Here is a 23,098-nt window from a genome sequence, read left to right as displayed (position 1 = left end):
GTCCACTCTTAACAGAGGGGGATTTCAGGTCATCTTTGAGGATGACAAATGTGCTGTCCGAGATAGGGAAGCTAACTATGCCTTAAGGTTATCTGGTACTCTGCTGCGTGGACTTTTTCAGCTTGATATTTTTGAGAAAAGAGCAGCCCATGCTCTGGCAGTTTCTACCCCTACAGCTGCCATGCAAAATGCAGAATTATGGCATGCCAGATATGGCCACATGCATTACAACAGCTTGATGACACTTCAGAAGTTTTCAATGGTTGATGCATTGCCACCTTTTGAGATACCTCCTCCACATGCCTGTGAAGGGTGCATTTTAGGTAAGATGCATACGTTCCCCTTCAAGAAGGATGGTTCAGTTAAAGCTGTTCGCAAATTGCAGCTTATACACAGTGATGTCTGTGGTCCCATGAGGACTCCGTCTTTGGGTGGTCATCTCTACTTTGTTACATTTATTGATCACTACTCCAATTTTACCTGGGTTTATGGGCTGAAAAAGAAATCTGAAGTGTTCACGGTGTTTAAACACTTTTCAGCCATGGTTGAAAATGAAACCGGACTCAGGATACAGACATTACGCACGGATAGAGGTGGAGAATACCTATCTGCAGAATTTGATGCTTTTCTCAAGGGCAAGGGTATTATGCATCAACTCACAGTCAGGCTGACCCCTCAGCAAAATGGCAAAGCTGAGAGGAAAAATAGAACCCTCATGGAGATGGACAGATGTATGCTGAAAAGCAAACACATGCCTCATAAATTCTGGCTAGAGGGTTTGATGTGTGCCAATTACATTTTGAACAGGGCTCCCACTAAGGCTTTAAAAACAAAAACTCCTTTTGAGGTCTGGAATGACAGGAAGCCTTCAGTGGATCACTTCCGAGTCTTTGGATGCCTTGCCTATGCACATGTGCCAGTTGAATTTAGGCACAAATTGTCAGATAAAGCCATCAAATGCATATTTGTTGGATACAGTGTAGAAAGCAAGGGGTATCGTCTCTACAATCTTGCTACACGCAAAATCATAGTAAGTAGAGATGTGATATTTTCTGAAAATTCAGCTCACACTCAGACTGAATTTCAAATGCCTTCGTCTTCAGAGGATGTCTTTGAGGGATTGTTACCCATTTCTTTGGGTTTCCCTGCTGATTTTTCTGATCCAAATCAGAATTTACAGCAACCTCCTGATGCTTCAGTTCCGCCACAGGATGTCTTTCCCCCTCCACAGGCAGTGGAACAGGTGGTGCAGCAAGAAATTGCAGACATACATGCAGCAAAAACAGTCCCAAACTGGCTGTTACAGACTCTCAGGGAGAGTAAACTTGATGCTCCGTTACCTGGCAGGACTCGCAGTGCAGCAAGGCACAAGGAAGGTGCTAATTCAGTGGAATCAGCATATGCAGGTACTCTCCTTGATGAGGAGGAGCCTGCCACATTTGAAGAGGCAAAGCATAATGTGCATTGGATGAATGCCATGCACGATGAGTTGCAGTCCATTGCAAAAAATCAGACTTGGGATGTTGTGGACTTGCCACAGGGTAAACATGCCATTGGCACACGATGGGTATTTAAAGTCAAACGGAAGCCAGATGGCTCCATTGACAGATATAAGGCCAGGCTGGTTGCTAAGGGCTATGCTCAGAAAAAGGGCATAGATTATGAGGAGACATTCGCTCCTACATCCCGGATGACCACCATCCAATCAGTAATTGCAATGGCTGCACATTTTGAGTGGAATGTTCATCAGTTGGACATAAAAACAGCCTTCTTAAATGGGGACTTGCTGGAAGAGGTGTATGTCAAACCACCTCCCGGCTTTGAAATTACAGCAAATGCACTTCAAGTATGCAAGCTCAATAAAGCTTTATATGGGCTGAAACAGGCCCCTCATGCATGGTATGCTAAGATACATGCCTTTTTTACCAGCAAGGGGCTCCACAATAGTCCTACTCAGAGCACCCTCTACATCAAGATGGATGGGGGGGAAATCTTAGTCATCCTTCTTTATGTCGATGACTTACTGCTCACAGGGTCCAATGAAGAAAAAATTGCAGATTTCAAAGCTGATTTGCAGACCAACTTTGACATGTCAGATTTGGGGCTGCTTCACTTTTATTTGGGGATCCAGTTCTCTCATGAGAGACGTGGCACTGTTATGTCTCAGTCCAAGTATGTTCAGAAACTCTTGGACAGATTTAACATGCAAGAGTGTAAGCCCATATCCACTCCTATGGAACCGGGGCTGAAACTCACAATGCATGATGCAGGAGAAACAGTTGATGCCACACTTTACAGTCAGGCTGTTGGATGCCTCATATATCTCTGCAACACTAGACCTGATATTCAGTTTGCAGTATCTCAGGTGAGCAAGTACATGCACAGCCCAAAAACTATGCATTGGCAAGCAGTTAAGCGCATCTTCCGTTATTTGCAGGGCACAAAGTCTTTTGGCTTACTATTTCCTAGGGGGGGTGACTTGCAGATGCATGCCTACAGTGATTCAGATTGGGCTGGTGATTATGACACTAGGCAGTCCACTAGTGGCAATTGTTTCTTTTTGGGTAAATCTTGTATTTCATGGCTGAGCAAGAAACAATCTACAGTGGCTACCTCATCATGTGAAGCTGAGTACAGGGCAGCTTTCACAGCAACAGTTGAATGTGTCTGGCTGCGACGTCTATTTGCTGATCTTCATCTGTCTTTGGAGGGTCCCTCTCCAATTCTCACTGATAGTCAGAGTGCCATTGCAGTGGCAAAGAATCCAGTGTTTCATGCTCGCGCGAAACACATCGAGGTTCACTATCACTACGTCAGAGAGAAGTTGCATGCAGGAGAGATCAGTATGATCTTTGTGTCCACACATGACAACGTTGCAGATATTTTCACCAAAGCACTACCACGTGAAAAGTTTGAGGCATTTCGCAGTGCCCTAAACTTATATCCGTTTGGTGATTGATCAGCCTTGTACATGACACTGCAGGGGGGTGTTAGAATTATAGATATAATTCAGCAGTGAACAATGTAATATAATAAGCTAGTTAGGGGCACTTTTCCCTCTTTAAGAGGTTTTTTCCCCTAACCGCAGTTAGTTCACTAACTATGGTTAGTGACTACTAAGGTTTTGTCACTAGGACAAAACCTTATCTTTTCCTTCAGTGTGTTGTACTCTCACTCTCTTCTATTGCAACTAAGCTTTCAGCTTCCAAGCTTCCAGCTCTCACACTGTCTCTTGCTCTCTCTCACTCACTCTATACTCACATAAATTCCCCTTTTTTTGTTGGAGGAATCATAGCCAAAGAGTGTGTGTGTGATGTGTTGTACTAGAGTTCTAGGCCATGTGTCATCTTGGGAGCTATCCCATATGCAATTCGTACTAGTGTGTGTGTGTGTCTAGCCTATAAAGGCTAGTACTTCACTTGTCATATCATACTTGATGATACTTTGATGAATGAATGAAAGCCTTTCATTATGTCTTCATTTGAGTATCATTTCTTCTCACCCTAGACCACGTCCCCCTACGCCACCACAGCATGACACAGCCCGACAGATGTAGATCCGAGACATTTTCACTGCTCACAGGTAAGCCACCACGGTGCCGGGCTTTGGATTCTGAGCCTGATCCTGAGTCTTAGATCTCAGACCCTAGTATGCTACAGCTCTCTATAGAGTTATCATGTTTTTCATTTTTCAGTTTAGCAATATGAATACTCAGCAAGGGCCTTAGCGTGGCCTTTGCTCCAGCCCACTGGGACTTGTATGAGATCATCCTTTTGGTGTACTTTGTACCTTGCCTCCCGCAGACCTCTCTCTCTCTCTCTCTCTCTCTCTCTCTCTCTCTCTCTCTCTCTCTCTCATCACTGACTTCACTGTAGCACCTCTCCCTCTAGGGGCTGATCATATCTATCTTTTCTTTAGCATCTCCACTCCCCTTCGCATAGCACCTTCCACCCCACTAAGTTCTTACTCAACCTACCACGATATACACTTTGACCGAGATCACTCAACTACTCACTCTAGCCGTCTGTACATACTTCTCGCTTATATTGACTTCATAACCTTTTTAAAGGATCGTGCTGCCCTTGTCATACCCGCTCACTACACGAGGCTGCCATTCACACTTTCCCCCACACCACCCGCTTCCACCCGCCCACCACCCCCCTGGGGCCGTACCCTGTAATAGCTAGTACGATGATGAGTGTAAGGCTTTACGCCGTCAGCTCAGATTTGAAACCAAAAACAATCTTCCAAGCGCACCAGATACGCTACGCGAGTACCGTAGATTGATATGGACGAAGAAACTAGACTTCGTTCGTCGAAACGAGGAGGAGCTACTAAACATTTTGTTTAGTAACAACTCTAAGGACTTCTGGCGGAGATTTCTAGAAGGACGGTCCCCCTCGCACATGCCCCACCCCACATCTTGCACCCTCTTCACTAGAGGAGGGGTAAAGGATGCCGTAATGAAACTTCATAACGGCCAAGCGAAGGATCATGAGGGGTTATGCACTGAGTTCATTGCATATGGGATTAACCTCCTAATCTCGATCTTAGCAAAGCTCTTTAATGAAGCTGTTTATTTGGGGTTTCCACGCACCCAGACCATTAACACTATCTCACCCATCCACAAGGCAAGGAATCCCATGAGCCCGAAGAACTACAGGACCATTATGATTGGACATGTCATGTCCAAGGTTTATGCATCAGGCTTCGCATCGAGAGCAACAGAGCAGAGCGACTACCCAGGGAGAGGCGCATATGCACACTGTGTGACATGCAGGAGGTTGAGACAAAGGAGCATTTCATCTTCAGGTGTCTTGTTTACTATGAGATCCGAGGGCGTTTCTACTACCTCTTTAGAGATAGCTATGGGATTTTGGCCCGTTTCCTCTCCTACCCAAACCAGCGGTGTTTGGCAGGTTTCATTCATGAGGTACTTAGACACCGCGAGAGGGTACTCCGAGCACGAAGACAGGAGCAGACTTCTTCCTCAGCTGATCCCTCTCAGAGCTCTATCACGGAGTTCTTTCAGCCAAATCACATGGACCCCCACAAAACGAGGCCTCGACATGACCGTGACCCAGAGCCTATGACCCAACAGCTCAGACAGAGGGTTGACACATAGATCACACTTGGGGACATCCCCTCCTTGTTTAGAGTCGGAGCCCAACCGACAAGGGTCACAGTAGCCCTGGTTAGACACAAAGCTACGACCAGGAGACGTGCCAGGACTGCACCTTTGAGTGGCCGACAGCACTCTATTGCCGACTTCATGCCTCCACTGGCTCATCCATCCTGATGTCCTGTTGCTGATGATGATGATGATGTAGATGATGCTGAGATTGATCTATAGTCGACCATCGACATGACTATGTTGTACTTAGGACTTAGTACTGCCATTCTGCATTTTACATTGGTATGGATGCTCGTTTAGTAGCTCCACTACCACAACTCGTTGTATCAGGATTTTCACAATCTCATAGACCCATCAGTCTTCCGAAGACTTTAATAAACTCTCTCTCTCTCTCTCTCTCTCTCTCGCTCGCTCGCGTCGTGAGCTCTACTCATCGCTGATCATTCACGCCCTCTATCGCTCCTCCTACTCACCATGCTTCTACCCTCACTCTCCCATCATATGTCTGCTCTCCCATATGTACGTCTCTCTCTCCCGTCATACGTCCGCTCAACCTTACGTTAGCCTCTCTTAGCCTTGCGTTAGCCTCTCCATTAGCCTCTTTGCTTAGCCTTGCATTAGCCTCTCTGCTCAACCGTTCCGTTAGCCTCTCTACTTAGCATTGCATTAGCACTAGCCTCTCCCTCCATTCGCCAGCTCGTCAAATCCAGTTCATAGCCAACCCGTCGTTGGCTCGTAGCCAGCCCGTCGTAGCTCCCTGTTCTTGGTCAGAGACACTCTCTCCGTCCACTTACTCACTAGTTAATGGATGCTCAAGTATGCGTGGGTGTGTGGATTTGTAAGTGTGAGAGCATAGTTTTATACTATGGTCTACACCCACTGTTGGGCACTGATGACATCAGTGGGGATGTCATAGTAGCTAGTCCCTGCTATGCGTGATGGAGTTTATGGTTTTCAATCTTATGAGTGACTCTCGTGAGATTGAAACTGCACTATGTTGTGTTTTTAGAGGATGAGTTTGGGAATGTTCCTGGATTCATCTAGGTATATGGCGAGATAAGCCAGCATGAGCATCCCTTTTACACCTAATTAACGCGCATAGCAATTGTCTCGTCGTTATGCCATCGCCTTCACTCGCCCACACTCGCCCATTTTCTCCGCCTACACCAAATTCATCTCCATGTAGAACCTTTTTGGCTAGGTTAGATTATATTAGCTGATTGGTTAGGTTTAGTTAACTTGGTTCAAGTTAGTTAGTTGGGGTTAGGTTAGGTCAACCTAATTAGGGATAGGTTAGGTTAGACTAACTACTTGTCCTAACTGTCCTAGAGGTCTTTAGATCAGTGGACTAAGTGTCCTGGGTGACTTAGGGGGCACCCCCCCCTCCCAAAAAAGGAAGAAGAGGAACCTTTTTACACCCGTTTTGAAGGCCTTCCACAGCCCCTTTTGGGATCATTCGGGCACCATTTCGAAGCCTCTTCGACGACCTTTCTCCCAAGCTTCTCCATCGGCATTTTTAGTGATTCTCATCTACTCATTACAACAGGATAACAAGAGTCAATTTTCGAAATAGGAAAAGGGGAGAAAGACAGACAAAATAAAAAAAGAAGACAAAAACCATTAAAGCTCGAGGATGTGAATAAGCGCTTCAACCGGAGTGGACTCGAAGTGGATAGCAAAGCAATTCATAAGATGAGATCTACCTCAGCTTCAACTTCAGCTCCAACCTCAGCCATAGCCACATCTACAATCACACCCACTCCAGCTACTTCTCCAGCTATAGATATACCCATGACAGGAGGTTGTACCTACTGAGCATGGCCCGATGACCTAGAAAAACTATCGAGTCGTCGTGTCTCCTACTGCACCCCTCTAATGCGGGAAGAGTGATTCGAGAACTCAGCCCTCCGCACCTCGAGATCCTACAAGATCAGCCTCGCAGACTCGTATCTCTCGCTGAGCCACTATGAGCTAGGCGCATGCTCTCTAAGACACTCTATGGAGGCCAAATCCCTCCTCATGGCTCTCTCCCTCTCCTACAGGGCAAGCCTCCTCCTAAGTGCTTGGGACTATAGCTCTGCGCTACTCCTCCGGATCGCCTCCACTACCCAAGCTGCCCATCCTGCTGGGGGGCCTCCCTCTAGCTGCTACCAGATCGCTGCCATGGAGTGTTGGGCCTCCACCTCTTGAAGCACGTTGTCTGAAATGCAAATCCCCTTTCGAGGGAGATCCGGACAAGACTGCTCGAGGTGAAGTATGATCGTAGAATGATCAGACATCGTGGTACCCGCTAATATATCCCCCTCTATGTAAAGCCCAGTCCCCAACATAGAACCGGTCCAAGCACTCCACCAACCCATCGTTCCTCCTCTGCCCAAAAGAAAAGTGTAGGCTGGTAGGAGTCCTAGTAAACTGTGCCTCACGCCAGGGGTGTCTACCACTAATCGCAAAAACAAACTGCTCCCAGGTGCTCCTCTCTGCTGTTGGCATCTTCGAAAAGGAGGTCCCCCCTGCTTGTCCTCCGCGAACTCAAGGTTGTTGAAGTCACCTCCAACAATCCATGAGTCAACATCTGGAAGACACTCTGTCAGGCATCTCCAAAAGGTCAGTCGGTGCTGTCTACATGCTAGTGCATAAACATTAGAACCCCTATCCTGCGGCCACCCGGTCAAAGGCCCATCCACATTACCTTGCCTGCTATCACCTCACCTTGATCGAAGACCTCAGAAGCCACTACTTGTGAAGCTGAGATAAAAACCCCTCCGGAGACCTCGGGCACCCTCCTGGGGAGGAGGTGATGGCGACATGCAATATCAACCAATGTGAACATGTGCTCCTGAACCAAGAGGAAGTCAACCGACCTTCCTACCACTGCTCTCTACAGCTTCTGGCGAAGAATTTGCTACTAAGGCTGACTATGTGCACGATCGTGAGGCCATGCACGTTTGAACTCACTATTGTCCAACTCATGAGGAAGATGTCAAAGGGAACAAAGCTCGCCTATGTGTGGGATCTTGCTCCAGGAAGCGGGATTTCTGCCATTTTAATGGGGTCCTGGAGGGAGAGTAGTCCGTGTCCATATGCCGACGGACTAGAGTAGCAACCGGCTCTAACATCCACCTTCCCAACCCACTGCATCATGAAGCAAAAGTGCCCCAAATGCCTATACACACTGCGGTAACGTCTAGTGCTACTGCATCAAATGAATCTTCGCTTCTGATGGTAATCAAATCAGTCCTACTGCCAAACTTGAACCTGGTCGCTCCGGAGTGAAATCAAGCTGGAAGAAAGCTGACGAGCCATAGGCGAGCCACGGGTCCAAACCATATGGCCCCATCCACTCATCCATCATACGAGACAGTCGCTCCTTTCAAACTATCCGGCGTCCACTTCTCCTCTCTTGTGGAGGCAAACTCTATGCCCCAAAACAGATGGGTGCGCGATCCAATCACACAGAATGAATCCCCCCCTTCAGAGCTGCAGAATGAAAACTGTCTGCTCAAGAGACATAGGATAGGAATCCAGAATAGCAAGGTAGTTCCATGGCCCCAAGCGCCAAAACTCCCTCGGTAAGGGACGTCCAGATCAAAGCTTTGAGTCAGGAACCTGAGAGAAGGAGACATGTTGCCCCTTGACTCCTGTCGCGAGGTTCTGGTCCTCTGAAGGAGCGCTCCAACTTGCTACTCCAGGGGAGAGGCTGAGTTAGAGGCCGGTACCTTGCCCTTGCTCGAGGGTTGAGGCATAGGAGGGGCTCGAGAGGAGGGAGCAGATAGCTTTGCCCTAGAGGGTGGAGCAAGGGGGGGGGGGGACGGGTGACAATGGTTATAACCTCTAGGGGGGGTGGAGGGAGAAGGGGAGAAGGATCCGGAGGAGGAGGAGGAGGAGGAGGACAGGGGGGTGAAGTCTCCACAGAAGAAGAAGAGGGTGCCCGCTGCTATGTCGAGGCCTCTTGCCGCTGCTGCTCATCCTCCATATCTTGAGAGGTTCTCTTTGGGGGAGCCTCTGTCATCAGCACATCCGGTTCCTGCTATTGCAGTGTGGACTGTCTGCCTGGGGGCTCGGCGTTCGAGGGATCCACTGCAGAAGCAAAAACCCCCTCTGCCTGCGGGGGGAATGACCTGTAGGTGAGTCCATTGACTGCTCCTCTTGAAGGGAGGAGGCTGACTCACGCTCCATCCACTCCCTCACCCTACCTCTGGCTCTCCGTCTCTGATTCTTCCGAGTCCGCTTGCTCAACTTCTTCCCTTTCACCGGGATCCACTTGCCCTAGAGAGTGTCACCCAAGTTGCCTGTGACTCCTGCTGTGTTATGCTCTAGCCGAGATAGCATGACCTCGGATAGATCGGTGGGCAATGGGCAATTTCTCTTAGATGACCAACTTTTGTAATAGTTAATGTGCGTAATTGAAATGGTCAAGAGAAGTAACTGCCAAGGTCCTAGGTGAGGGTGGAATGGCAATGACTAGGTAGTTCTGAGTGCTAAGGCCTAGGTGTACCTAAATGTGTAATAATGCCAAGGGGCAAGTGGGTTTTAATGTGCCCCAAGAGAGGGGTAAAAAGGTGCACCAAGTGGAGAGGCTATAATGATGACATTTGGCAAGGAGAACTATCTAGGGAAATGAGGGTCTCATGGATAAGTATGAATGAAATAACGTATAGATGTGACGATCTACGATCCATGAGAATAGTCTGGGTGGAATAACTCATAGCCATCGCCCGTGATTGCTTTAACGATGAGAATAGATTCAGGCTGCAGTTAAAATCGTTGACAGATGAAAATGTATGACATTTGGTATCAGAGCGTGGTTAGAGGATGAATGGGGATTCGTGATTTACGACGAAACCTGTGAAGGGAAGGTGGACGATCAATTTTTGGTTGGTGTTTGCTACGACGACTGGTGTAGGCGACGCGCTGATCACCGTGAGGCGTTGCGCGGTGGCCTTGGAGAAGAGATCGACGGAGATGCTGGTGACGCCTATTTGACGGCGTTCTCGACTGTGTTGTTGGGGTGTCTACCGAGTTGGGTGACGTGCTCAGATTGGATCGCCTCGAGCAAGAACTTGGTGAAGACCCCAGGGCTACTGGCCGTCGCACAATGAATCTGTCTGTTCCGCTCCTCGAGTATGGGCTGGTTGCAAGGCTTCAGCCTTGGTGACTATACCGGTCTATAGTTGGCGTTGTGGCCACAAGGCCTAGCCTTTGTAAGGCGGTTGGCTGGTTGTGGGCAAGCAGAGATGGGTCGTGGAAGCACGAGCGTGGAGTAGAGACAAGCGACGCGCATGCCTGGCAATATACGATTTTGGAGCGGGATGATAGTCTACGTAACGTGAAGGCGTTACGTCAATTAATAGCCGCATATCTGATCTGCAGAAGCACCGCCTGCGAGGCATTCTAAGGCCTCTGCACAGCCTATTTGGAAGGGACTTCGAAGGGAAACTGTATGTCTGAGAAGAGCAGCCGCGATCGTTGCAGAGCTCATGCAGGAGTTTAATTTGACGATTCGGTACCGAAGAGGAAAAGACAATAAGGTAGCTGATGCGTTGTCTCGCATTATGCACAACCTGAGTTTCACGGTATTAGAGAGTGCTCTAATGACCGAGATAAGAGAAACTCAAAAGGTGGACGAGTTTGTCCAGAGCTTATGGCCTAAGGCTCATGTGTTAAAACCCAGGGAAAGTGAAAAGGATGACCTGGCATCCAGAAAAGACCAAACTTATGCAAGATATACCATAAGGGATGGTATGCTAGTTAGAAATGGCAAGGTTGTAGTACCTGGTCAGAATGATCTCAGGCAGAGAGTCATTCGACAGTGCCATGATAGCCCGTGTGCGGGACATCCAGGAGTCGAGAAGACATATGATCTCGTGAAGCAAGATTTCTTTTGGCCCAAGATAAAAAAGCATATTCATGAATATGTGACACGGTATTTCTCGTGTCAGGTAAGTAAGGCCGAGCAGGTGAAGCCACCCGGACTTTTACAGCCCTTGGAAATACCACTAAGTAAGTGGGAGAGCATTTCCATGGACTTTATTGTAGGGCTACCTGGAACACAAGGAGGGTATAATTCTATCCTTATGGTGGTTTATCGTCTAACCAAGATGGCTCACTTCATTCCGACTAGGGAGTCTGTTAGTGCCCCGCAAGTGGCGATTTGTTCATTAGACATATATTTCGTCTGCATGGATTGCCTAGATCCATAGTGTCAGACAGAGATGTTAGATTTACCGGTCATTTTTGGACAACGGTATTTGAGACATTAAGGACTGAGTTGGGAATGAGTAGTGGGGATCATCCTGAGACGGATGGTCAGACGGAGAGAGTCAACCAGACTTTAGAGGATATGCTGAGGGCATATGTGTCATTGAGGCAACATATGTGGGACAAGTGGTTGCCATTGTTGGAGTTTGCCTACAATGATAGGAAACATTCCTCTACCGGGTTCAGTCCGTTTGAGCTGAACTATGGTTATAGACCAGCCAATCCGACTATAGTTGGAGTACCTCAGAAAGTGCCTAGTGCCGCGAACTTTGTAGTTCAGATGCGGGAGATGCTAGCACTTGCGAGAGCTAATATCCGCCAGGCTATGGATAGAGCCAAGGTGTATGCGGATGAAAATCGGTCTATAAGAGTATTTAAGGAAGGAGAAAAAGTTTTTCTCAAAGTTCCTTCGCACTCGAAGTCGTTGACTTCAAGAGAGTGTGCTAAGTTATCACCTCGATACTGTGGGCCGTGGTTAATTCTAAAGAGAATAGGCAGTGTAGCCTATACATTAGGATTGCCACAGGGGTGTAAGGTGCACCCGGTTTTTCATGTTTCGCGCTTAAAGAAATTTTTGCATACAGGTGACTCACTAATCGAAGGTGTGGTTTTGTTTCAGGAGATAGAGGATATTGCAAGGCGCAAACCAACGAGAATCCTGGACCGAGGAACAATGCAAATACGAAATCGGAAGATACCCACGGTGTTGGTTGCATGGCATGGTCAACCTCTATCGGAAGCTACCTGGGAATCCGTATACCAGTTACGGAGAGCGTTCCCAGATTTCATCATCGAGGACGCTTATGCTTAAAGAGGGAAGGAATGTTATGCTCTAGCCGAGATAGCATGACCTCAGATAGATCGATGGGAAATTTCTCTTAGATGACCAACTTTTGTAATAGTTAATGTGCGTAATTGAAATGGTCAAGAGAAGTAACTACCAAGGTCCTAGGTGAGGGTGGAATGACAATGACTAGGTAGTTCTGAGTGCTAAGGCCTAGGTGTACCTAAATGTGTAATAATGCCAAGGGGCAAGTGGATTTTAATGTGCCCCAAGAGAGGGGTAAAAAGGTGCACCAAGTGGAGAGGCTATAATGATGACATTTGGCAAGGAGAACTATCTAGGGAAATGAGGGTCTCATGGATAAGTATGAATGAAATAACGTATAGATGTGACGATCTACGATCCATGAGAATAGGCTGGGTGGAATAACTCATAGCCATCGCCCGTGATTGCTTTAACGATGAGAATAGATTCAGGCTGCAGTTAAAATCGTTGACAGATGAAAATGTATGACATGCTGGAGCTGCTTGGGAGAGCGATGGGCCCTCTCCTCTTGTGTCTCTCGCTGCTAACTCTGCCACTTGTGAATGAGGGAGAGGATGTCGTGTCTGTCCGCTAGGACAAGCTCGGGCTAGGTGCCTCAACTATATGCACCGTAGGCACTATCTAGGGAGTCCAAAGATCGCCACCCTCTGCTGAAGTGTTCCCCCATCTAGGGTCTCAAGAAGAATCACCTGCGAGAGGAACTCCAGGTTCTCCACAACTAGGGAACCCCATCATATGCTACTACTGAAACTGCTAGGGGGCCGCTCCTTGCTTGTGCAGCAACAAGGAGGGAGGGCTGTGAGCTACCCTCCCCTACCTGAATGACAAAAAGCCCTCAAGGGGGGCCTCCCCTCTCCCTCGCAGCCGTACAAACAACAAAGTGGGCTGGGGGCTGCCCGCTCCTAGCGGCTTGGGCCACCAGCAAAAGGTGGGGAGCCCGCAGCTCCTCACGGCTTGGCACTGCGTGCTGGACGGCTGTCAAGTGAGGCGTCACGCTGGAGCAGGTCTGCACAGGCTGAGTGAGTGCACGGGGACTGAGGACAGGGCTACAGCAACCAATGCAGGCCGCTACACCAAGGCCCTAACAGAACACACACACTCTCTTTTGCCTCTCTCTGTGCACACATTATGGCCCGGAACCAACAGGCTGGACCAAACCCCCCCCCCCCCCCGGGAAAGGTCTTTATTTCACAGATGAAAAGAGAGTTTACAAAGGCTACTGGAACTTTGGGCCTCACGACCTGGAATGGATCCTGGAATGCATGCCCACAATGGAGGGCTAACGTTCCTTAAATAGGCTTTTAGGGCAGACTGGCCAACCCTGGTTGGATGGTCAACACCGACAGTTGACCAAGTCACAAAGTCAACGTGTTGACTTTTTTATTGAAAAGTCAACGTGTTGACTTTTTATTGAAAAGTCAACTCTACGTGTTTTGACCTGCGTTCCATGCAAATCTGCTACTAATTGATGATGGGAAATGATGACTATTCAGCCTGGTGTCACTGCCGTAGGCCACCCTCAAGTGGTTCTAGTGATGCCCTATAGGCCATGGTATGTGCCTTGTAGGCATAAATAAAGACACTTATAGTGTTAGTGTCTTTTAGGCCACATAGGACACTTAGTCCTATGTGACACCTAGGACACTTAGCCCTAGGTCTAGGTACTTGTACCTTGTACTTCTTTGTTTTTGATTATCTAATCCGCTAAGGCTTGTGCTACGTTTTGCTATCTATACTCCCTCTCTCTCAAGCGATCCTACAATGGTATCAAAGCTGGTTTTGACTCATCTTCTTGCCCCTGGACTCCCTGCATCACCTTCCGTACGGACTTTCACACATGCCCGTATTGCACCGTACATCTTCCGTACAAGCGTACGGAAGGTTTCGTACAATCCATACGTACTTGCATCATACATCATGTTTGAGTTTCGTACAATGTACTTGAGCAGCCGTACAGAGGTGAACCTGCATCGCCATACTCGTCAGTACGTTTCCGTACAAGTATCGCACCTGCATTTGTACAAATTCGTACCTACCATCGTACTTGCATAGTACAGCTCCGAACCTGAGCAAGTGTACAGCTCCGAACCTGAGCAAGTGTACAACTCCGTACTTGCCCTCCATACTTGTCCGTACTGCAAACCGTACATGCACGTGGGAACGTACTGTTCCATACAGTTTTCGTACCAACGTACCATTGTGCATGTACCAGCTCCGTACTTCAACCATACATCGTACAGTGCACTTGATCTTCTGTACTTGATCCGTACAATTACTGTACACTGTACTTGAGCTGTCCGTACAGCTAGTACATCTTTCAAGGTCCCCATACAGGTGGTTGCACGTGCAAGGTTACATTCTGGACATTGGTATTTTTTGGGGCTTTCAGTTCATTTCAGCTTCTTTGGTTGCAAATTCCTGCAAGAACATTGGGGCTTTGGGATTTGGTCTGCAATCTCTTGTTGTTTGCAGTACATTGGGTCAGATTGCAGGATATTGAGTCACTTTCGCAGGACATTGAGTCAGATTTGCATACATTGGGTCACATTTGCAAAAATTTCAGTAAAATTTGGGGCTTTTCTGCATTTGCCCTTTTTTTGGCCTATTTGCCCTCAATAAATTTGGGGCTTTTGCCAGATTTGTTGTTTTCGCAGTGGACATTGCCTGCTACAGTCACATTTGGGTCAGATCTGCATTTGCCCTTTGATTTGGGTCGAAAATTTGCAGATATTTGCTGTCATTTTTGGACAGCCAGCTTTTTGTAGTGATAGCCTTGAGGCTTTTGGGTTTTCAGGTCTTTTTCAGGGTATCACATTTGCTATGGCTGGGAACAATCAAGATTTATTTGGAGTTCTTCGTGAAGATGATAAGTTGGATGGCACCAACTATCCGATGTGGTCTTATCTCATGAAACATATTCTTGTTGCAAAGCATTTGTGGAATATTGTTTCTAGGGCTGATCTGAGGCCAGCCAATGCTACAATGGTTGCCTCTACTGCTCGTCCTTCTGCAAGGGGTACTACTCCTGATGCCTCTTCCTCTAGCACTCCTGCTGTTGCTCTTCCAACTCAAGAACAGTCAAGATGGGATGCAAGAGATGCAAATGCACATTCATGCATTGCTTTATCATGCAAGAGAATCATTATTCCACACATCCCGTCTTGCAGGACAGCAAAGGATGCTTGGGATAAATTGGCTTCTCTCTATCGGATTCGCAATGAAGCTCGTGTTGCATATTTGAGAAGGCAATTACAGGAAGTAAGTATGAATGAAGGTGAGTCTATGGATGCATACCTGACAAAGGTCAAGGACCTCATGGAACAGCTTGCCAACATTGATAAGGTGGTGCCAAATTCACAGCTTGTCAGTACCACATTGAATGGACTGCCAGATACATATCAAAGGTTTACTACAACCCTTTGATTAGTGGCCATGGGTAATCCAAACCACTATTCTTTTGATCAGCTAGTGACTTTGCTTTTGTAGGAAGAGCAAAGTAGAGCTAATAGACAAGCCATTATTCCTGATCATGCATTTGCTTCATAGCAGACAGGAAGAGGCAAGGCTTCCAAGCCTATGGGCAAGCCAAAATCTGCGCATAGCAGCTGCAATTCCTCCCATGCATCTAAAAATACAGCACATAAGTCAAAGAAGAAAAGATGCAACTATTGTCGCAAGCCTGGACATGACATTTCAAAATGCAGGAAGTGCATTGCTTCGGAGAAAAAGAAAGTAGGATTGACACTTAATGCCTCACATGCTATTGAGTCCCATGAGCCAGAAGATGCCTCACATGCTATTGAGTCCCATGAGCCAGAAGATGCTTCACATGCACATGCTCTTCAGGATGATTGGGCATGGGCTGTCCATTGCTCATTTGATCCCTCCAAAGCTGATGCATTCTTTACTGCTAATGATGCTCAATCCTGGTACTTTGATAGTGGTGCTTCCAAGCATGTCACATCTTGCAGACAGTTGTTTCATTCTTTAGCTGATGCACCTCGAGGGGGGACTGTCACATGTGCTAATAATGCTTCATATGCTGTTAAAGGAATTGGAGATGTGCAGCTCACATCCATTTCAAGCCATCCTGTTACTCTGACAAATGTTCTTTTTGTGCCTGCGGAATTGGAGATGTGCAGCTCACATCCATTTCAAGCCATCCTGTTACTCTGACAAATGTTCTTTTTGTGCCTGGAATTGAAGTCAACTTGATTTCAATTTCAGCAATTGCCACTTCAAGTTTCAGAGTTATTTTTTATGGCTACAGATGCCTAGTTTATGATCTTCGTGATGACAATGCCATAGTTCTCACTGGCACTTTGCAAAAGGGGCTTTATCACCTTGATCATCACTCAACTGCACTTTCTATTGAAGCATTTGCAATTTCAGATTCACAGCTTGCGGAATCTCATCTTTGGCATGAGAGAATGGGTCATCTCAATTATAGAGCTCTTGCAAAGCTACATTCACAGCAGATGGCAAATGACGTACCTCAAACTCACACACTTTCCAAACATGCGTGTGAGGGTTGTCTTTTGCGTAAGATGCATCGGTTTCCTTTTCAAAAGAATTGTCCAAAACTCTCACAAAGGAAATTGCAGCTAGTACACAATGATGTCTGTGGCCCAATGAGGACAAATGCCATTGGGGGGTACAAGTATTTCATGACTCTCATTGATGATTTCACAAGATATTGCTGGGTATATCCTTTAAAAGCCAAATCTAAAGTTTTCTTATGCTTTCAGAGATGGCTGAATATGGTTGAGAATGAATCAGGATGCAATCTTGTCACCCTCAACACAGATAGGGGGGGAGAGTATATGTCAAAGGAGTTTGATGCATTTCTGTCTTCACGGGGCATTATTCACTCATGCACTACTCCTTACACTCCTCAGCAGAATCCTGTTTCTGAAAGGAAAAAAAGGTCCACAATGGAGATGGCCAGATGCATGCTTAAGGCCAAGTCTTTGCCCAATAAATTTTGGCTTGATGCAGTAATGTGTGCCAACTATGTGCTGAATAGATCACCTACACGGGCATTGAAGACTGTTACACCTTATGAAGCATGGAAAGGCAGGAAGCCTTCACTTTCACTTTTTTGGGTCTCTTGCATATGTTCATGTACCATCTCAGCTGAGACATAAGCTTGATGACAAGGCAATCAGATGCATATTTATTGGTTACAGCCAGGAGAGCAGAGGGTATCGGTTATATCAACCAAATACTGGGAAGATTATTGTCAGTAGAGATGTAATCTTTGCTGAACATTCAGCTTCTCCTCTTGTGGACTGCAAAGCAAAGCCAGATGTTGACATGTTTGATGCCTTTGAATCTTGGTTACCTCTGCCATCATCAGAAGAGAGTTTTTGACCAGCAACATGAGCCTCCTGCACGCTCTCCACTAAGCAATAATCAGCCACAACCTCATGCTGATTTGCAGGTTTCTCTTCCCGCACAAAATGATCCCACTATTCATGATGCAGTCATTGAAGAAAGAGCTGTCAATAGACAGTAAAGGCAAGTTCCCAGATGGCTTCTTGATACATTGAGAGACAACAAACAAGATCAGCCTTTTGTTGCCCGGACAAGATCAGGGAATAGACAGCATGGTCACTTTCTTGAGTTTGCACTCCTTGCTACAGCTTGCAATGAAGAGCCTATGTGCCATAAAGATGCTTTTGACAGCAAAGAGTGGATGGATGCAATAAGAGCTGAGTTACAATCTATTGCCAAAAATGACACATGGGAATTAGTAGATCTCCCTCCCGGCAAGCATGCCATTGGAACACGGTAGGTCTACAAATTAAAAAGAATATCTGATGGTAGCATAGATCGATACAAAGCCTGTCTTGTTGCAAAAGGGTATGCCCAACAACAAGGCATTGACTTTGAGGAGACATTTGCTCCCACATCCAGGATTGCTACCATTAGATGTGTCATTGCCATTGCAGCCCATCATCATTAGCAAGTGCACCAGCTTGACATCAAAACTGCTTTTCTTCATGCGGATCTGCAGGGAGAAGTCTATGTAGCACAACCTCCTGGCTTTGAGGTGGTTCATTCTGAAAATAAGGTATGCCGGCTTAGAAAAGCCCTTTATAATTTGAAGCAGGCACCCAGAGCGCACCCAGGGCATGGTATGCCAAAATTCATGCACACTTACTATCCCTTGGTTTTCAGAATAGTCCCACAGAACCCACTCTTTATGTCCATGGGAGTGGATCTAATTTTTTAGTGCTGATTTTATATGTGGATGATATGCTCATCACGGGCCATACTCAGCAAATTGCAGCTTTCAAGGCTGATTTGCAGCAGATTTTTGACATGTCAGACATGGGACGGCTCCATTATTATTTGGGCATTCAGTTTGCTCATGTTGAGGGGGGTATCATGATGTCTCAGTCCAAGTATATTGGACAGCTCCTTGATCATTTTCAGTTTGAGGACTGCAAGCCAATCTCTACTCCAATGGACCCTGGCTTCAAATTCTCAGCTCATGATGGGAGCCCACCATGCGATATCACTCTTTATCAGCAGGCTGTTGGATGCCTTATTTATTTATGTCACACCAGACCTGACTTGCAGTATGCAGTATCTCAGCTCAGCAGATTCATGCACATGCCCAGTTCACAGCATTGGCAGGCAGTGAAGAGAGTCTTCAGATATCTCAGAGGCACTCATGATTTAGCCCTCTTCTATGGTGATCAGGGTTCACTTACCATGCATGCTTACACAGATAGTGACTAGGCAGGATGTTCCGACACCAGAGTGTCACATACTGGCAATTGTTTTTTGCTTGGCAATTCATGTATCTCTTGGCTCAACAAGAAGCAACCAACAGTTGCCACGTCTAGCTATGAGGCTGAGTACAGGGCAGCTTTCACCGCTACAGTAGAGTGTGTTTGGCTTCGACAGTAACTTACAGATCTTGGTATTCGCCAGACATCCTCCACTATTATCTACACTGACAGCCATAGTGCTTTGGCCATTGCGCGTAACCTAGTGTTTCATGTGCGTACCAAGCATATTGAAGTTCATTATCATTATGTTCGGGAGCAGTTGTCAGCAGGAGACATAGAGTTGTCCTATCTTCCCACAGAGGACAACATAGCAGATATGTTTACAAAGGCACTTCCTCGTCCCAAGTTCGAAGTCTTTCGCCAGGCTTTACACTTGGTTCCCTTTGTTACATGATCTGACATCCCTTGTACATTCATAGGTGGCTATATCCTTTTGGCTGAACATGTGCCACTTTGACCAGAAAATACTAGGTTTTCTGAGACGTTTCCAAAGTACTTCAGCCCATCCCATGGAGGGAGGTTTGTAGGCCACCCTCTGGTGGTTCTAGTGATGCCCTATAGGCCATGGTATGTGCCTTGTAGGCATAAATAAAGACACTTATAGTGTTAGTGTCTTTTAGGCCACATAGGACACTTAGTCCTATGTGACACCTAGGACACTTAGTCCTAGGTCTAAGTACTTGTACCTTGTACTCCTTTGTTTTTGATTATCTAATCCAAGTTTAACGTGACGGCTAAGGCTTGTGCTACGTTTTGCTATCTGTACTCTCTCTCTCTCTCAAGCGATCCTACAACTGCCACCTAGGCTTGACCTTGGTGTATCTGAGAGCTCGACATCAAGAATACCTAAAACATCACCAATCAATCTCACATGATCAGCTAGACTGGAGAAACCACTATCAAAAGCTTGACAAAATCTCTTCCAATCAGGTGAAAATTCATCTCTACATGATAATAGTTGGGTAGATTTTATAGCCGTGACAGGACATAAAGCAAGTAAAGAGCAAGTAAAAAGCAAGTAAAAGACAAGAACAGCAAAACAAATAAACCCTCCTTCGAGAGATACTAATAAATTGACACAATGAAGTCCCTCATTACAATCTGCACAGAGAGAAACAATACCTTGGTGGAAACAATGTGCCCCTCACAGTGGGATACATCCACTGCATAGTATCCAAATCAAGCACACAAACATCCCCCAATGGCTTGCTTGGATCCTCCCGGCCACCTATGACAACCATCTTTTGCCCAACTATGGAAGCTGTGTGCCCCATCCTTGGAGTAGGTGGGCTTTTGGTACAAATTGACTGGAGTTTTCCATCATTACAATCCAATATCAGTAAGTCATTTTGTCTACCTTGCCTGGAGGTACCTCCATAGCCTCCAAATATCAGCAATGAGGCTGAAGAAATGCCATAGGCCTCTGGTAGAAGACACGTGGAATGGCCCCATCGAGATAGTTTTTTGGTGGAATCACTTAATTTTTTGAACATCTCCCCTGTGAACCTGGGCCAATGCAAGAGCCTAAGCGTCAAGAACAAATATAATATATGAGCCACCAAATCAGCAGCAGGTCGAATTTACAAGTTAGCTATAAGTGCAAATATATCACACCTAGTCCTGGGCCGTATTTCATTAAAACGTCACATGTATTCCATGCAAACCGTTAGGAGAACCTGGGCACAAATTAACCTAAACTTCCAAATCATTGCAATTCAAATCTCCTTTTAATCCATTTCATAGGAGACATCAGCGTACTATAAAGATAGACCCTTCAAATTAAAGTTTTCATGGTATGGCTTGCTATGCTCTATGTACACTTTCCACATAATCTGGGCTCAAAACAAATTACACACAGAAGGGTTTCCGATATGGTTAACAGATCTGGCAGGCCATACTGATAGACATCCACAACAAAAGACTAGAAATAACATGGTCCTCCCTCCCCTGACCATGAACCCTCATCAATGTTTGAGCGCACTAGAGACAGATGCTGCCAATAATCCATTCTGCTCAGATGGTGAAGTTATGGGAGCATAAACTCCTTGCAATGTTGCCACGTTTAGGATCCTGCATGGCCCTTTTCCCTCCAAAATTTAACCTGCGGCAGGGTCAATGATAGGATGGACCTACCTACCTTTTCCCTCCAAATCACAAAGATCCTGCTCTGTCCTTTGGCTGCACATCTGAAGCCCAGTGCATACCGCCTCTTGTTGTACATCTGACTTCTCAAGGTCAACATCATCTTCATGTTTCCTTACGCTGCCTTGAGAAGAGTTAGCATCGAATCCCTTTATCTGGAAATCCTGACTTGCACCATTCACGTAACCCAAAGTGTCTGGAAGCAGTTCTCGTAATTTTGTCTCCACCAGTCCCTGTATTTGGGACTCCACGACTGGTTCTTTTTCCATGCCTTCTACAGTGTCAAAACGAGCACCATCGATTGAGTGTGAATTGTCTGGAATCACTTCCTGTAATTTTGTCTCCAATTCGTGGATTCGAGACAGAACGCACATTTGTCTCTTCTCAAGCTCAGCAAATTTCCTCCTCTGAATCTCAAATGTCTTCGCATTGCTCTTCTTTCCTGAATAACAAATGTTTGCTTCTCCGCAGATGGAAAGTGAAGTCAATTGCCTCCTCACAACCTGGCCCGTCGATTCACTAATGCTGTCGTGGGTACAAGCTATAGGACCCTCCATCTGCAAATGAGCAAAATATTAGTTTTGATGAAGAAGCAAGTCATCCGGCATGAAACCAACTATTATCAAATCATGGAGGACCAGCATCACCTGGCCGATGAATGCGGACAAAAATCGATCCGTTCTCTGGCGATTTGCTGCCATCTTCTCGTTTGCGATTCGAACAAGGAAGCTCAAGTACGCTTCATCGACCATTAGGCGGCCTTTCTCTGCGATAGGTGCTTCTATACGAATCGAGCAACGTACGGCAGCAATTATGCGTTTTTTCATGCTCGTCACACCTGCAGAAACCTTCTAAGAATTGCTTACACGAAAGAAAACAGCAGCGATATTAGAAATAAGAAATAAGGTGTCGGTACCAGATTCACGAAATCCAGATGATATGGCACAGGACACGAGAGCTTGAGCTGCCGGGAGGTTAAGGCATTCGACGGCGAGTATGAAAGGCTCGAACCGAAAGACCGTGAGACCGAGCTTGTCATGCTGGTCATCCTGGAGCGAGCAGGCGCAGCTTTCCAAGACAGTGCGCACAACCTCCTGTTCATCTGCCTCGTCGTGAGAGACATAGCTCCAATCTCCCCCCTTCTTCCTCTTCTTCTCCTTGGTGCTGAGGGAGGGCTCTTCAAGGGCGGCGGGAGAAGACTGATCGTGGGAAGCAAAGCTCCAATCTTCCCGTGTACTGTTGAGGTCGTTCGTCTTCTGAGCAATCTCGTCTCCGTTCTGTTTGCTATCGGCCGTGGGAGAAATGTCGATGAATTGGGGGTCGTGGGAGATGGAAATTCGACCGGAGCAAGAGCTGGTGGTGAAGAAGGCGGGGTGGGAGTTGATGCGGGAGATGAGGGGGGCGATGGGGGCGTCGATGTTGCCCTTGCGAGACTTGTCCGGAGCAGCTGAAGCCATAGCCTGCAAGCACGCAGCCTTCCGAGCTCCAAAATCCATGTTTGCAACAAAACTAAGTTCAAACCACTGCCACTTTTCCTTTTTATTATCAGAGCTATACAAGAGGAGACTTGGACTTCTAATAAGAGGGCATTCCCATGCAGCTCACAATGAAAATATCCTCCCCCTCCAAAAAATTCACAGCTCCTTATCACCTCACCGATGCGGAAGTTTCGGTCCAATGGCAGCGCATCGATGGGAGCTAAACACGCTACTTTGCAGCGTGACAGGCATCGAACAGACGGACAGATAGGAGATGCATCGTTCCCTTGTAGACATGAAATTTTCTTTGCTACAGATCAATATGGGTGGGTTCACCCACCCATGAGGAAATAGAAATGGAGGATGGCCGCCAAGTCTAGTGGTTCACACTGCCCGACAATCATCTAACTGCTAATTTATGTTGCCAACGAGTGATTGGTGTGGTGGTTGGAGG

At 46.6% G+C, this 23,098-nt stretch overlaps 1 protein-coding gene across 2 annotated transcripts in view; it reads right to left on the bottom strand.

The window, feature by feature from the left end:
• LOC147894087 (Met-10+ like family protein / kelch repeat-containing protein) overlaps positions 1 to 22,708 on the bottom strand; it is a 101,865-nt gene extending 79,157 nt beyond the window's left edge. The window contains exons 1-4 of one of the 2 annotated variants that reach the window (XM_087384987.1): positions 22,083 to 22,708; positions 21,814 to 22,004; positions 21,158 to 21,723; positions 20,147 to 20,530 (exon numbers count right to left, since the gene is read on the bottom strand). In XM_087384987.1, coding sequence (XP_087241113.1) covers positions 20,147 to 20,530; positions 21,158 to 21,723; positions 21,814 to 22,004; positions 22,083 to 22,662 — 1,721 coding nt within the window. In that variant the 5' untranslated portion in view covers positions 22,663 to 22,708. The remainder of the gene's footprint in view (positions 1 to 20,146; positions 20,531 to 21,157; positions 21,724 to 21,813; positions 22,005 to 22,082) is intronic. The other variant, XM_087384988.1, reaches the window with a different exon arrangement.
• Positions 22,709 to 23,098: the final 390 nt, after the last annotated feature.

The sequence above is a fragment of the Dipteris shenzhenensis genome, chromosome 14, assembly GCF_047967505.1.
Source record: "Dipteris shenzhenensis isolate YYH24624 ecotype China chromosome 14, Dip_SZ_1.0, whole genome shotgun sequence".
Taxonomy (NCBI): Eukaryota; Viridiplantae; Streptophyta; class Polypodiopsida; order Gleicheniales; family Dipteridaceae; genus Dipteris; species Dipteris shenzhenensis.
The sequence above is the reverse complement of the archived record's forward strand: the minus strand, read 5'-3'. Positions and strand labels throughout refer to the sequence as shown.